Consider the following 17,341-nt stretch of genomic DNA (forward strand, 5'->3'; position numbering starts at 1 on the left):
TAGTCTCTAAAAGTATCTTTTCCTTATAAACTCCTTTAGGAATTGATTACCTAATTTTTTGCCAAAAATATGATTCTTTGATACCATGTTAGGCAACTCTACAACATCCTCAGGTTCAAATGAAAGACCAAGATAGCTTCAATAAGAGAATGTCAAGATAATTGTATTAAGATGCAACAATGATATTTTTGAATATGGGCATAATCGAAATGCAGATAATAGGCCTACGTGTATAGTCAATGCAATAAAAGACATTGATAAGGACTGTATAAGTTATCACCTATGCAAGATGGAATCACATGTCCACCAAAGGTGGATCATGCTCCATTATAAAATGAAGTATGTTGAATATGATAAGGATGATAGTGTGATATGCTCACTAATGGTGGATCTCAAACATAAAGTGTAATGAGATAACTAGTATCAGCACCTAAAGTATAATACTCCTCCACCATGTGCTTAAAATAGATACAAACTCCTTTGTATCCCATATGCAAACTACTATGCCATGCAATTCAACCAAAAAATAAGGAAAGAAACATTCAACGAATATATATATATATATATATATATATATATAATTTTTTTATTGCAAAGAGAGGTTGCCTAGAAAATTTGATTAGAAACAAAAACATTATATGCAAGAAATTGGAGAACAAAACTCAAACCAACATTGGCAGTAAGGACTCTGTCCATATCATAGTTTCTTGTACAGATAAGGAGACAAAGACCACTCTATTAGCAATATGAGGATGTATTGTCATATATGGTAACCTCAAAGTTGATGGAAAACCTAAAAATTCTTATATACTATGGTCTGAATAAATTTTTGACTTATATGACCCAACCTATGGTGCCATAATATACATGAATTTTTATTTCTAGTTAGAAAAACAAAATTGGAAAGAGTGGAGCCATGTAGCCTAAACAAGGTCCCTATTTTAGATCCCTTAACAATCACCCCTTAGTAACATGCACCCAAATTTATCAAACATCACATGCATTGCAAATCATTAAACTTGGATACTGAAAGTGAACTCATTACAAATAATAGAATATGTAAAAAAGAATTTATGGTGCTAATATGCTTCTAAAAATGAATGTGTACCAATTTTAAACATCAAAATTTTAGATTATACTTCATCATCCATCATTAGGATAAGAGAGTTCAAGGATCATAGAGTATGATATGAATGTTGATGCCAAACATTGGCACACAATCATTTCCATAAGTATAACAATGGTATATCAACATTGTTATAGATTGTGGAAATTTTATATCTCTAATTATTAATAGTTTACTCCTCATCATTGAAATATGATTTTATCTTTCCCACATTGACAATATTCTCTGTGTTGTCAACATAGAGGACTAGCCTGAATCAACAAGATAAGTATCATTAGTTGGAATAAAGGATGCATTACAATGATCATCATCAAAGGACTTATCCATAGAGGGCTTAGTAATATTTTTCTTATTCCTACACTGCTTTGCATACCCTCTTTTTGCAATAATCCCAACACCTCACTTTGCTCTTTTCATGATTCTTGAACATCCTTTTGACTTGTCCTTGTTCCTATCCCCTTTAGGTCCTCTCTTCTTGGACCTTCTCCAAGCATGCAAGGCATCTTGATAGTCTTTATCCATAAAATTTCTCCTCATTTAACCTAAAAAGAGTGTGAGAGTCATATTTTCCATCTATGGTTCTTTATCACTAGTACTTGTGCAAATGATTAGATTTTCCCAAATATTAGTCATAGAGAAGAGGAACAAAATAAATCTATCATTATCTTCAATCTTAACAACTATTGATACAAATTGACTTATAATCAAATTAAAAGTATTCAAATGCTCAACAAAAAAATCATGCTCCTTCATCTTTAATGAATACAAATGCCTTTTGAGATTAAACTTGTTAGAGAAATTTTTTTTTAAATGATTTCACTTATCTTTTCTCCATAACTACATGTATTAACTTCAATGCATTCAAGAAGCAAATCTGCGTGATGCAATTGAATGGTTCCTCATTGTTGCTTGTCTAGCTTCTTTAAATCTTCATTTGACATTGTGCATATAATTGGTCCCTTTTCTTCTCAAATAAACAACCATTAATCTCTTCTTTGAGGAGATACTTCACTTTCAAATTCCACATCTTGTGATCAAATCCATTAAACTTCTCAAGATCCTAACAAAAGATGTAGAGGCCATAATATACTATCTTTTTAGATTTGCAAAAATTTCTCAGAGTAATAACCTTCAACATTCAAGAGAAAGAATGTCCCTATGTAGTTTTTCTTTAATGTAAAAACAAGTTTTGAAGGGGCCACAAAAACCTATATGCTAAAATTGAGGGGGGAAAAGAACTCCACAAAGAAGAACCATTGCTAAAGATAAAACACTTACAATCTAGTGACCCTAAACAAACAAACAACAACCTCGACAAGATCAACAAAAAAAAGCCCCAACTTCACAAAAAAATAACAACTAGTAGTCTAGAAAAAAGTCATACAAAGTTCAATCTACTCTTAAGGGTTTTGATTACAAGTTCTCTCAACCTAGAAAAATGTTGCACAAGAGGGACACATTAAGATTTTCCTTTTCTCTCTTTTTGTGGGAATGAATGGGGCATATTGAAATAAGGCGAAGACCTCTTGGAGTGTTTACCTTTAACTAAAATTCAACTTTCTTCCACCTTCGCAACCACATCCTACCAAGCCAATGAATCCAACACATAAATCCTAGTGCATGTAGAGAGGCCAACACACCATGATACGCTAGTAAAATAGACATAATCCTAGAAACAATAATAGCCACCAAGACAATGCTATCACACTCATGAGTAGGAGCCTTATCACACACCAATATAGGTGCAACAAGAACATGTCCAATAGAATCAATTGGAACCTCATTAGAAATTTCATCTAGCCTAGAAGGATTCATGTTAGGAACATCAATTGTGACAATAGAAGTGGTAACACCCTTAACTACAACCTTAGGGCATAAAACATAATCCATCCCAAGAGCCACCCAAATCAAACCCCCTATAAACAATTGAAATGAAGATCTTACTCAACCACCTAGGAAGAGCTCTTAAAAATCATGTAATGTTGAGAAGACATACCTTTCCATCATGGAGAGGGATTCTTCAAATTCTCTTTCTCTAGATCACATTTATCCACCACATGTCTAGTCTTGAAGCACCTTCTACATCTGAAGGGAATCCCTTTGTGGTTGAAAGGATGGATCCAAAAATACTTAGGAATCATAAGTTTAATCTCTAACAAAAACCCTTTAGAAGCATCAATATCTACCAAAATACGAGCATATGTGGAGTGAAGAATATCAAAAGACTTTGCATCCACCACCAAAAAATCTCCAAGAACTTCACCCACTTCCTCTAGGAGTGAGTCCACTTAGAGATGAAGTGGGAGGCAAGGGACTTTAAGTGCATATTGACATCTTACTAAAAGATTCATAAGGGTTAAAATTTGGATGTCGAGGTTTGACCATCAATGGGAATTGGTTCTCCAATGTGAAAAAATGCTTGTACAAATGATCTTTCAATCTGTTGCATTTTCCAATTTGGTACTAAAGAGGCCCTTTAGCCATAGGCAAAATTTGAACTGAATCTGAAATTATGGGTTCCCAATGCTTAGAGATCCAATTATGGAGCCATGAGAGGCTATGCCAAAGTCCCCTAAACTGACAAATGACCACATTGGACGAAAGGTCAAAGGCACATAGATCAATCTCAGTAACTATCTCCTTGTCTAGTTGGAGAGCAATATAAGACAAACATGAAATGAAATGGTATCAACATATTTTAACTTAGGAACAAGGACACCACCCTTGCCACCATGAGAAGTTTTGCATAAGAAGCTGCAAGAGCCACAAAATCCTTCCCAAGAAGCTTCAAAGCATGAACAGAATCACCTAAAGCATTCACCACCAATGAACCATTATAGTGAATGTGAATCTTTGGCATTAAATTAGTGTTTTCAAATATAAATATCAAACATTAATCATTTTAAGTGTCTACAAAATTAAAACCAAAGATGAAAGAATAACACATTCAAGAATATATTTTTGTGGACAAAGCTTTCTCAGTAAAAACTCCTCAACAAAAACAAATTACTAATAAACAAGGGTACAACAATGCACTTGTCTGAAGAACTCTATAGAATTTTGCAGCACTTGAGGACACTACACATCTAAAATAAACTTGAAACCTCTACCTCAAAGCCCTGAGCTATAAAGTCTTGCAAGAACGAATAATGTTGTAGTGTCACAAAACAATAAGGAGAAAAACCACATGGAAAAATTCCACTCCAACATTCTTAGACATTTGCGAAACCTACAACATCTCACTAAATAGGGCACTTATGGACTAAGATGGCAATATTCTATCATAAATGCACTCATAGTAACTCATGACATTTGCCAAAATTATCATACATGTAGTTATAATACCTTACATGTATCCAACCAACCCAAACTTGAAGGTTTCAAATGGGGTGCTTGGCTATTTTGTCATCTTCCAAAAGCCCAAATGATAAGTCTATATATCCATTATCTCTTTTACCATCATTGGTTGAACAATTTTCATCTATTATGGGTAAATTGCAAATAACATAAGGGTAACAAATAATATAAGGATTTACAAGGTTGATGACACCTAGATCCTAATATATGTAATGTACACTAAAATCGATCGCTATGGGAATTTTGGGGATTATGGAATGATATTACCTCTATGGATTCACGTACGTTTATATATTGTTAATTGATAGTATATAATTGATAATTTATCTATTATAAATGGAATAAGTTGAAGTCATGAGAAAAAGGTGAGATTGAAGATCTCATACAAGAGAGAATGTAATGCCTCTAAAAATTGATTGTGACCTACAAAGACTTTGATTTTCCACAAGGAAATACATAGGTAGGGTCATCAAGATGAACCCTCAAGGTTTAGATCTAGGTCTAAGGTTGATACTACCAACAAGAGCTTACTGCTTTTGTGTGTAAGTATTTGATTTGTAATGACATCAAGTTGGTAATGTAGAAATTGTGGAGTCAACACTAATAAGATAGAAAGAGGATACTTAAATCAATTAAGTTGGTAATGACTATGAAAAATATAGTATTAAATTGTTATTCACTATTAAAAAATCAAAATATCTAGGTAGTGTTTGGAATATTGTAGCCATAAACACCTTATGAAGGATTAGATTGAAGCCCAATTGTTTAAAAATAAAACTTTCTACAGCGTATGTATTGCCCCCATTAAGTAAAGTGAAAATTATCTTTTCTCCTTTTGAAAATGTCATTCTCATGCATTAGGGAATGTTGAGATGCACATTAATCGTAATTTGATAGGGAAAGGTAAGACGTGAGGACTCCTTGAAAAGTTTGAGAAATTGAATTTGATGGGGTATCAAGGGGTAATAGAGATAAAGTTGAAGGAAATTTTGTACCCTTTTATGAGCCTAGCCATTATTATGAATAATAAAATTAATGTCAAATGCAACTTTACAAAAGAAAACTTTTATTGCCAAAAGATATTTTTTAATTTAAAATCGTTTAGTTTGAATTAGAAGTTAGAGTGTTAATGTGGATGAGTCAATATTAATTTAAGTCAAATTTGTAAAGGCTAAGTATAATTTTGAATCTATTGCTGATTTCCTAACAAAATTTGGTGGATCATACACTCTTAAAGCATTTTATGACACCTTATGAATTGATTTTTCTAACAATATTTGGTAAATCAAATAGCCTTCAAGCATTTTAGTTTTTCCAACTTTAATTATGGATTTAAATGATGCCTTAGATTTTTTCACCCTAAATTCAGCAAATTTGTTATCACTTTATCACTCCTATGAAGGATTTGAACAATGCCTAATTCTATACATTTGTGCGCACAATGAGATCATTCCCTTGCTATCAAAATTCATTATTGATTTCTTTGTTTTCTTTGTATGAGTTTTTTTGTGCCAATTATGACAATTGGGCAATGATGTTTTATCACCACAATGGTGATCCTTAAGGGATCATAGTATTTCTTTTAGCTCGTAGGAAGTAATTGTTTATCTTTTATATGTGTGGCTAGTGCTACGAAAACTACATTGAATATGAGCTTGCAAATGATGATTACTTCTAGGTAGTGGTGACTCCAGACATTTTGGCACTTACATTAATGGTTGTAGGAGGCATAGGCTTCTATAACAATCCTCCCGACAATGGTAAAATAGTAGGAGCCATAGGATTCTTTAACTTCTTATGTATTGTTGGGAGGGTTATATCTATTGCTTGTGAATAGGAAGAGTTAGATAGCTCCTACTATTTTAATGGCCTTTTGGTGCATATAGAGCGAATTGGCTATGTAGCAAATAGAATATTTATCAATTCTTAGAAATTTACAAAGCAGTGAATTATTAATTTAAATTCATATTAAATAATAAAATAATACCCAATCTATCGGTTGGGTAGACGCTTCCCATATAGAGGGTTTTGTGCCTTTTGTGTTGTGTTTATAATGGGAAGTTATATCATATTGTGTTATCATTATTAAGATTTAATTATGTAATTTGTGAGTAAAATTTGTTGACCCATGTTTCCCATTTGATAATCTAGTTGTAAGAGTTTGAGAAAGATTTACTTTAGGAGAGACAAACCTAGGTTTAATGGATGATAATAAATTTAAGCCTATAAAATGTCTTTGGTAGTTTGGGGTGCTGATTTTTCAAAAGATTTAGAACGTGGAAAACATTGAGTTATTTCTATAGTCAAGAATATCTTTAAGTTTCTACTGTGTTGCTCTATATATTTTATATGTGTGCTTTTTTTGAACGGAAGCTCAAAAACCATAAACTAGTTACAATAAATAAAGAGTTTTATTTAATATTTTTTAATGATTTAAGTTTAGAAAAATAAATACAGATAAAAAATATTTATTTTGTTAGGTGCATCTATTAGGTGCAATTATTAGCTTTAGAATAACCAATCGCATTAAATTATTTCAAATTTATTCTATGGTTTGACAATTTTGAAAGATTTATAAGGTTACATCACAGTTCTTATTGGCTAACATGAATAAAAACAAGTATTTTTTTCATTTTTCAATAGCTTTAATTTGCTAAAATCAACTTTAATTAAGGAATAAAGTAAAGTAAGTCTATTAAATAAAGATTGATAAGTGTATTAAATGCAATTGTACAACATACATATCTTTCAATTTATAAATAGACAAATATCTAACTTAAAAGTTGTCATTCTTCACAATGATTTTGTTTTCATTTTTAGCTTAATTATAATAGAATGATAAAGTTAATTTAACTTAGTTAAACTTTTCAAACTTTTATAAATTCTTAATTTTAATTCTAAAGTAAAAGGAAAGAGTTCTTATATTTATTCAAAGTCAGAGTCAAAAATTTTCTATATTGTTATATTTAATATTACATTATATTATATAAATATTGAAAATTCTAAATTTGAGATGGTATTTATATAACTATTATTGAATTTTTTTAATACCTTTTGTCAAATTATATATTACAAATTATTCAATATAAATATTTAGCCAGTAAGCTTTTCCTATGAGGTTGTTTGCAACCAAAATTTGACTCACGCTAGAAAATGATTGCCTATAAATGGTTTTTGACTCACTCATAAAAGGTTTCAAGTTATGTAATCTTAATTGTGTTGAATGATTAAAAATAGATTTATTTTTACCACAATCTATCATCATGATTGTTATCGTGTTCGATTCAAATTCTAATGCCCCTTGAATGATTTGAATAAAGATTTAGTTTTAACTAAATATTTTATCATTTACATTAAAACGTGGTATCATGTTTACTTGACCATTTTTATACATTCTTCAATTTGAAGTAGTAATGACAAGTAGTAGTGACAGCCATATCTAATCTTTAATGAATTGATCCATGATTTGATAGCTTTGTGTTTAGATAATTGTTTGGGTTGCAAAGTGGATTTTTAAATACTAACTAGTTTCTATTCATATTTCACCTATTTTGTTTGTACTTTGCAGTACCCACAAGAACCTTGACTTATTGAAGTTGCACGTGGTAGACATTTGCATCTTCAGGTGCATGATCTTTAGTTTTTCCTTTCATAGGTATTCCTTTTTACCATTTATATTTTATGCACACAATTTTCTATAGTACAAATACAATATTTGATCAACTATGTGAATCATGTTGCCCAGTTATTGTTTTCTTCCTGTATTCCCTCAATTTTGCCTTCTATTGTAAGAATGTTCTTGGTTGTAGCAACTAATGCGGTTTTAAATTTGTATTTCACTCAAACAGGAAAAACTTAACCAGTCAAGATATTTCAGATTTCTTCCATTCTATAAATACCAATATTTCAATCTTTTTTATATTTTTATCTTCACATTTATAAGCATACCAAGTGAATGTATAACTTTACCTGATATCTATTACAATCTTACAATATCGTGTTTTATGTCAATCAAGCTTTCAAATTTGTTAAAGATTTAATATAGGTTAGGATTTATTTAATTAGTTGACATTGAAAACCTAACTCATCAATTATTATGTTCAATTAATATGTGCTAGAGGTGTTTACGATTAATGATTTGAATTGATTACAGTATACAGATGAATATTAGGTTTTCACAGGTCCACTGTCACATCGTGTGCCTTGTGAAAGGGTTTTTCCTGCAAGACATATTGATGTCATTGTTGGGGAGATTGTATATGCATAAATTCAACCCGTGTATTTATAGAATTTAGTTTGATTCAAGAAAACAAAGAATATGTAACAAACCTTTGGCTTCTAGTTATTGCAGCCAATCAATCAAGTGCTAGCTAATGAAAAAACAAAAAAGAGAGTACCACGATGAGATTATCTCATGTTTGTTAGATTATTGTTGGCTTAAACTTTTGTTTACTATTTTTATTACTTTGATTAAAATAAATTATAATTATTTTAGATTTAATATGACGTTATTGTTCTTTTTTTAATCTATTTTATATAATCATATTCTAATTATTATTATTATTATATGACCTTATAATATAAGATTGCTTTTAGTAACTTTCCTAATTTCCAACTATGTAATGATATATCTTTTTAAATATTTTTGCATATCTCAAAATTTTGGAACATGATGAGAATAGCATTCACTCATACATTTAAATTTATATTTCATAAAAAATACAGTAATCCAACTCGTTATAAGTTATGGATAGAAATAACTATCATTTAATACTATGAATGTTGTTATTGGTGCTTTTATATGTAAGTTTACTTTCAAAGGTGTTCATACACGAAATGGTCAATACAATTTCATGTCAAATTACTTTTTCAATGTTTTTCAAATTCCATTAATCCTTTATTTTATAATGACACACATATACTTCCTCTTATCTTAAGGCAGTGGTTCGTGATTCTCCTGCTGTTGGTTGGGTAGAGAGGACACCAAATCAGCGTGACAATTTCGACAACAGTCTGACAAGAAGAGATCTTCTTCTCTTCTTGTCAACTGTTGAAATAATGGCTCTTTATGGTCATTACCTGGTCTTTTTCAGGATGTGGTGGGGTCTTCAGATATTTTGGCCATTACTGAGACTCGCGAGAGCCCTATGTGTCCTCTTCCAGGTTATCATGGTTATCAATGGTTGTCAGTGTGTAGGGATGAAGTTCGAACATCTGGTGGGGTCCATGGGTCTAGGGGTGTTGTTTGTTTGGTTCAAGATGATATTTGCAAGGCTACGTTAGTTGTTCATTCTGATGCCTTTGCCAAATTTATGTGGGTCCGGATTGGTCGGCGAAAATATAGATAGAGATATTTTTATTGTTGTTTGTTATTTTCCTCCGACCTCTTCTTCCTATGCTATTCATGACTCGGAGGATGGTGATCCCTATTTCGACCTTCAGGAGAGTATTTCGCAGTTTGAGGCTTTAGGAGATATTGTTATTCTTGGTGATTTCAATGCTCATACCAAGGATCGTCATATCCCTTTACATGATCATGGCTCTGATTCGAACTGCATTTCTGAGTTAGATCTGACTAATATGGGCCTGTAGCGCACTTCGGAAGATGTTCTTGGGTCATTCTCTGTTTATGGTCGCCACCTCCTCCAGCTTTGTGAGTCTTCTGGGTTGTTGATCCTGAATGGTTTATCCTTCCTTCCTAGATCGGACCTATTTACCTGTTGGCCGCACTGTGGTGGTGTGAGTGTTGTTGACTATGTCATTTCCTCTCCTTTCATTTCTTCCATTCGTAGTTTCACCATTTCGCGTCTTTCGCCAGCCGATCATGCTCTTCTTAGCATTTCTATTTGCGTTTCACCCCATCCTTCCCCGCCCTTGCTCTGCTTGACTAGTACCATCTCCCTTCCTACTCGCTTCCATTACCCTAAGAGTGATGGTGAGCTCTTTACTTATCACCTTAGGCATCTTTTGTCACCCGCTAGTTTTGATGACTCGCTGGCTGCCTCAGACATGTTTGATCCGCTTGCCTCTGCCATATGGGATTCTGCTCTCCTTTCTATTCCCCATTGTTCCCCTCTCTCTCACACAGCTAATCGTCAAAATACTTGTCCTATGAATAAATGGTTTGATGTCGACTGCAAAGCTTTCCATCGCTCTGTTCGTGTTGCCTTTGAGGCTTAGTCTCCTACCTTTACCCATCTGCGCATTTTTTATCTGTGTTTTCTTCATCATAAGAAATGTTCCTTTGCCTCTTTTCAGTGCAAAACTCACTCTCGACTATCGTTCTCTGACCTCCCATGTCAAGACGCTTTATGACATTCCTAGGCAACCTCCTCTCTACTCCACTCCACCTCCCCATTGCCATTTGTTCACCTATTCTAGCATTATGGAGGCCATCAGATCTTTGAGATGCAGTAAAGCAACTGATGAAGAGGGTTTTCAAGCAGAACTTTTCAAACTTGGTGCTTCAGTTCTTGGATCTTACCTTCCTACACTCTTTAATAGAGTGGTTTGCACTGGGTTTCCTGATTCTTGGTCTAGACATGTTGTTTACCCTATTCACAAGTCTGGGATCTGTTTCTGATCCAGGAAATTACAGAACTATAATGATTGGTCATACTTTTGCCAAACTTTATGCCACTACTCTAAACACCATGTTATCCAGTGAGCTTGATAGATAAGGATTTAGGGCGAGAGGTCAGGCTAGCTTTCGGGAAAACTACCAGACTATGGATCATGTTTTTACACTATAGGCTATCATTAAGGAGGCTAGACACCACTCTCAGAAGGTCTATTGTTGTTTTGTGGACTTTCGTAAAGCTTTTGATTCTGTTCCTAGGTTGGCTTTATTTCAACGGCTTCAAGAGATTGGGATTTCAGATACGTTACAGACTGCTATTTTGAGATTTTATGAGAAGGTTACTGGTAGGTTCAAAACTCTGGAGAGCTTTTCTGATCCGATTCAGAGCACCATTGGCGTGAAGCAGGGTTATCCTCTTTCCCCTACACTGTTTGGCTTGTATATTGATGAGTTGGAGGATTTCCTTATGAAATCCTCTCAACCAAGAATTGGGTGTTATTTACATTAGGTTTTGATCTCTATTCTCTTCTTTGTTGATGATGGCGTTCTCTTGGCCTCTTCTCCCAATAGCTTACAGAGACTCCTTAATAGTCTTGCTTCTTTCTATACTCAGCGACAGCTTGTGGTCAATTTATCTAAGACACGAGTTATGGTCTTTAACTGTTTAAAGACCTCTCATCTCCATTTCTTCTTCCAAGGAAAGGAGGTTGAGATTACTCCCTCTTACATGTATCTTGGTGTGAAGTTCTCAAGACCACGTTTCAGTTTGAGACCTGCTATTCAGTCCATAGTCAATAAGGGTATGGGCTCCCTGGCTTTGCTGGAGAGACAATGCTTCAAGCATCATTTTCAGGATATTTCATCCAAGTTGTCCCTTTTTGACTCCTTGGTTCGTCCGACAGTCCTCTATGATTCTATGGTTTAGGGACCTTCTCTTATTACTTCTGATTGACAAACATTGTTGTTGCATCGTATCATTAGGTGTCACAGATTCACCCCTCATAGCATTATTTTAGCGGAGTTTGGTGCTCATCCTCTCAAACTTGCCGTTATTTTTGACTTGATTTGGTTTCTTCATTGGCTTCATGGTTTTATGGAGACTGGTGCTGACCGACATAGATACTCCTTTTTGGCATATTGTTCTTCGGTGGAGATTATGAGATATGACACTTCTACTTGATCAAGATGTTGGTACGCTCAGGCCACCTCTTTGTTAGGTTTGATCAAGATTGAGATTGATCGTCTTCCTCCCTATCAGTTTTCACTAGATGCCCCAGCTCATCTTCTTCCCTCTCCTCAGGAGTTGAATGAGCATGTCAGACAGGATATCTATAGGCAGTACATTACCACTACTTGGTGTCATCCCCTGGGTGGTTTGCAACCTAAGATGGCCTTCTATGCTAAGCATTTTCTTGTTATTCAAGATGGTATTGTTGTTCGCCATGCCTATCTTTATAGGTGTTGGAATCATGCATTACGGTTCTCTTTGGGATCTTTTAGGGTTGGTTCTTATTGTCTCAAGGCTCGGATTGATCACCATATGGATCAGGCTAGTCGATTATGCCAATTATGCACTCTGATGGAGGTTGAGACCGAGACTCACTTCATATTTCGTTGTCCTCATTAATATGAGATCAGAGGGAGATTCTTGCCTTTTCAGAGACTGTTCTTCTCTCTCAATGTTCTTCAGTTATATTGATCAGCGATGTTTAGCACTTTATTTTAGGAGGCCACCCATCTTCGAGAGAATACCCTGCAGTCCTTTCATCAGAGACAGACTTCTAATCAGCTCATTACCACCTTTTTCTCTCCCTTGTCTCCTCCGTGGGGTTTGAAAAAGCCTTCCTCTACTTCACATTCTAGATCTATCAGACATTGTACCAATCTCTACAGGCAGCATCAGTCCTATAGGGGTTCTTCATGGCATCCGAAGACTATAGATCATCCACGGATGTACCTCTCTATTACGAATTTCTTTGTGACAATGAAGGACCCTTAGTCCTTACCTTGTCTTCCTTTCTTCTTGTTGCTTTGTTCCTTTTCAGTCACCGTTTGGTGCCTTTGCTTGGTTGGCTCCTCTGTTTGTATGCTTGGTCCCATAAACCGTTTTTGTTTTTCGTGGACATTAATAATTTTATCTTATCTTGTCTTATCTTATCAATTAATCTCATTTTCCTTTAACCTTACTGGCATATTTACAATAAACAAAATATTTCAAATATTGTACAATTCAAATGAACTCTTGAATTGGGATGTCAAACATTAAATAATATATAAAAGTCGTACAATTTCTAAACCTTCAAAGAAGGTAGTCATGGGTATATGCATCAACTCTATATAAAGATTTAATTTTATACTATCAAATTTGAAATCCTTCTTTCAATTATACATCTCTTCACATTTATTTATTTTGTTGAAACCTATTAGTGTATCCCTTGAACCTTCTTCTAGTGCAAGTGCCGGTATATTGTATTGTTTAAACTAATGTAAGACATTAATATTTGAAAAAAAAAATTATAAACTAATGTAAGACATTAATATTTGAAAAAAAAAATTATCTCATAGTTGAACAAAATACAAAATTGGCAAAAGAAAAAATGCAAAAAAATGTTCTCTACACTTAGTTTTTTTGTTTTGTTTATTTGACAATGAAATAAAGTAATTTACGAACATTTAATTTAAAGATTAAATATAAATTTGCCTCTTCGCAAACTTCTCAAAGAGTAGGATAGCCACTACCAATGTATTACCAACCAAATTCTACAAGATTGCCTCTATCAGAGTATACATGTCCTCTTCCAAAAAAGTAGTTTCACTTCAAGATAAAGATACTTATTGGTTTATCCACACATGGTTTAAGACATCCTTTGCCATCTCCTAGAGAAAAAACATGATTATCTTATTATAAAATTATGTACAACACAAGTTGCCTAAACACAAAAATGAAATGCTCAACAATATATATTTCATCTCATGCCTTGTATGTTATAAGTGATTCTAATGAAAGTTACACATTTCCTCTCTTTCTTAGTTAATTAATATAAAAATATGCCCATCCAAACACATTTTTCTCTATACTAACTCTCTCTCTCCAATTCACACTTCAATGCTCAACAACCACCCTTTTTGTCTCAACTCCACAAAAAACACCCACCAACAAATAAAAGATGATGAAATATTATATAACTTACCCTGTGCTTTAGAAAACATGCCTTCATTTTTACCATGTTAAAATATAAAAATAATACTAAAAAAATATCTAAGCTCCTCCTTATCCATAAAAAAACCCACTGCCTTCTTTCTTTCTTTTTAATTTTATATAGAATGTAAGACAAACCAAAAATAACTTCTTCCACAATGATTTGAAAGAAAAATTTGTCACTTCTTTCTCAACGATTTCAAAAAAAACTTCACAGAAAAACAGTGAAAATAAAAATGAATGAACTAACAAATACAATGATGTACTGCACTGAAATTTTGAAAAAAAAACTCATAAAAAAGTAAGATATTTTTTTTTCAAATTTCTTAAATTCTAAAAATCTACAGAACATCAAAATTTGACATTACTGTTCAGAGAAAAAAAAAAAAAAGATAATTTGTAAAGCTCTAAATATGTCTCCAATAAAGAATCTTATATATTAGTTTGTCAAAGAACTTGATCTGTGCAATCTTGCATTATATTCCTTCTCCTTATTCTGATGATAGATTATAGAATATAATCTAAAACGAGGATTATCTTTGACTCCTGTTTCTATTATTGGTTAGAATAATTTGTTCCTTTCATATATGTAATCAAATGTCATGAATACGTATGTATATACCTTGTGGAAAGGAGGGAGATTCTTACCTCTAATATCTCTCATCTGCTATTGAAATTCAAGAGATATATCACGCTGTGAATACTACTCTACCACAGTGAACCCTTCCTAGCTAAGGATGACAAAGATAGCCATTTGATTGAAGCATCCACTTTGCTTATTTCACATTCTACAGAATATTTTTTATTTTTGGAAGGAGAAGAAAAGATGAAGTCATTATAAAGGGTATGTACAAATCTGTTATCAATATTCGCACCTTCTACATTTGCCACTTGTTCATTAGCCATGCGTGATTCCTGCAACTAGAAATAAGAATGGAGGTTCAATTAGAGTCCATTAATTACAATTATTTAAAATGTACTATTTGCAACAGTACCATATCATGCTTCAGTCTCATGCACAAATATAGAAAAAATTGATTGTTACTGATTCTAAATCTTATAATTGGCATGTGGCTCTTTTGGAATTAGTACAGCAGGGGGGAAACATTGGATACAATTCATTGTTGTTGAATTTTCATTCAGTAAAACTTTTTTTCTCTATTGGTAAGGTATTTGGAGCACAAAAGACCTTATAAGCTGTCCTTATCTCATGAGGAACCAACACAAGATGCAAGTACAACTCAATTGTGTAGAAGTTTAAAAGGCTTCCACAAGCATTTGTAACTGTTCTTCTTTGGGAACTGAAGACAGTTGCATATATTTGTAGATGTTAGCTGGAAATAGAAGAAGCATAAGCAGTGCTTTTGGAAGCTTTTACCAAAAATTTTAATTTTTGTGCAATTTGACCGTGTCCTTTAGATTTTCTTAAGAGATCCATTAATAATAATAATATTGATGGCATCTCTTGCATCTAGGCTTGTCATGTCCTTGATTCATCCATCCAGCTTCTCTCCATGATGCTCACGAGGAACTAACACAAGTAGCATTTGATATTGGGTAAATTTATTGTTAGTGACCAAATCTCACATATTATCACACGATGTTCTAAAGTTAGTCCATCTAAGAATAGATATCTGGTTGCTCTTAAAAAGTTGAGTATGATCCTCTTACAGCAAATGATAACCTGAAGAATAAAAAAATGAAAAAAATATTAGTTTTGGAGAACTTATTTTATTTATGACTTTGTTTTGTAGGTTGCTTCCAACAATTCTAAGAGCAACTATAAGCTCTCCATTGAATTCATAGCATCTACCTTTTGATTGTGTATATTCTGGAAACTGAAGACCAGATCTACAAATATTCGAAGTAGGGAGATGGATATCAAATTCGATAGGTATCTCATCTGTCTAAGCATTTTGGGTCAAAATTTGACCCTGACATTATATTTGTAAGGCCTAGAAACTCTTCATTCAACTATCAATATCTTGAATTAAAAGCACTTGCTTGGAGCTCTCAAAATCCTTTCTTCTCTTTTGATTGCATAGATCTTATTGGAAACAAACTCTACATAGTTTTGCATAAGTTGATGCCTACACAGCTGAGGGTGTCTACACTACAAAACCAACAATGGCCAAAGCAACAACAGACACTAGTTGGCAACCTCTGAGGCTTACAACTGTGACCATCCCTCTGCCTCGACTCCACCAACAAAGTGGCCACCTACCACCCCAACCTACATAATATTCGAAGATTCTTTCTACTACAAATTGCTCTTACCCACAAAAGCCACTAGTTATTGTATAATCAACAATTTCAAACACTGACATGGCAATTTTTGGTCAAAAAGATGGTTTCGTGTAATTCAGTTGCCAATTTGGGGATACTTTGAGAGGGTTGATCATTCTAATAGATTTTTTAAATATTCTTTCGTCAACGTCATTTTTGCCCCTTTAATCTTGCTCCCTTGAATCAGCACCATATGGATGGAGGGTCTGAAAAAAGACTGTCTAGCCAAGCTGCTAAATAATTCACAGTGGAAACACAACATAGCCACAAGATATGCCAAAATGCAACTCTTTATTTGAGTGAAATTTCCATTACATGCAATGTGTCGGGCTGTAAGGCCTTCTCGATTACAGCCAATACATCAGCAAATACAACAAGATCTCACAGGACCCAATACTCTCTAGCTAACCCAGATCTGTAACACAATAGCAATCTGGTAGAAACCCCAAGACAGATCTAAACTTACGCTCACAAGTAACCAAGCAATCTTCTTGTTCCCTAAGCTAACAGTTAGCTACTAGCTCTTCCCAAACACACTCACTACAATCTGCTCTGACTTCCCCAACTGATTCCCTCTATTCACTGACTCCTAATGCTACCCATACCCTCCTTTTATACATCACGGCCACAAGTCGGCCTTACAAATAGAAATCTCTAGAACTCTTGACAAAACATATTATTCCTCAAGTCGGCTTGCAACGGTCATTGAATTTGCATAGGAAAAAGAACCAATCCTAGATTTAGGTCCTCACACATCCCAACGATCAATCCACATTACGAAGAATGCAACCCA

General features: G+C 33.7%; 1 protein-coding gene across 2 annotated transcripts in view; it reads right to left on the minus strand.

The window, feature by feature from the left end:
- Positions 1-14,676: 14,676 nt before the first annotated feature.
- The window catches only part of LOC149528397 (WUSCHEL-related homeobox 8-like), a 48,796-nt gene continuing 46,131 nt past the window's right edge, over positions 14,677-17,341 (minus strand). Inside the window, exon 4 of one of the 2 annotated variants that reach the window (XM_089810926.1) lies at positions 14,677-15,183. In XM_089810926.1, the coding sequence (XP_089667052.1) occupies positions 15,161-15,183 (23 nt within the window). In that variant the 3' untranslated portion in view covers positions 14,677-15,160. The remainder of the gene's footprint in view (positions 15,184-17,341) is intronic. The other variant, XM_089810927.1, reaches the window with a different exon arrangement.

The sequence above is a fragment of the Cupressus sempervirens genome, chromosome 11 (assembly GCF_028749045.1).
Source record: "Cupressus sempervirens isolate cs-2001-9-10 chromosome 11, ASM2874904v1, whole genome shotgun sequence".
Classification (NCBI taxonomy): Eukaryota; Viridiplantae; Streptophyta; class Pinopsida; order Cupressales; family Cupressaceae; genus Cupressus; species Cupressus sempervirens.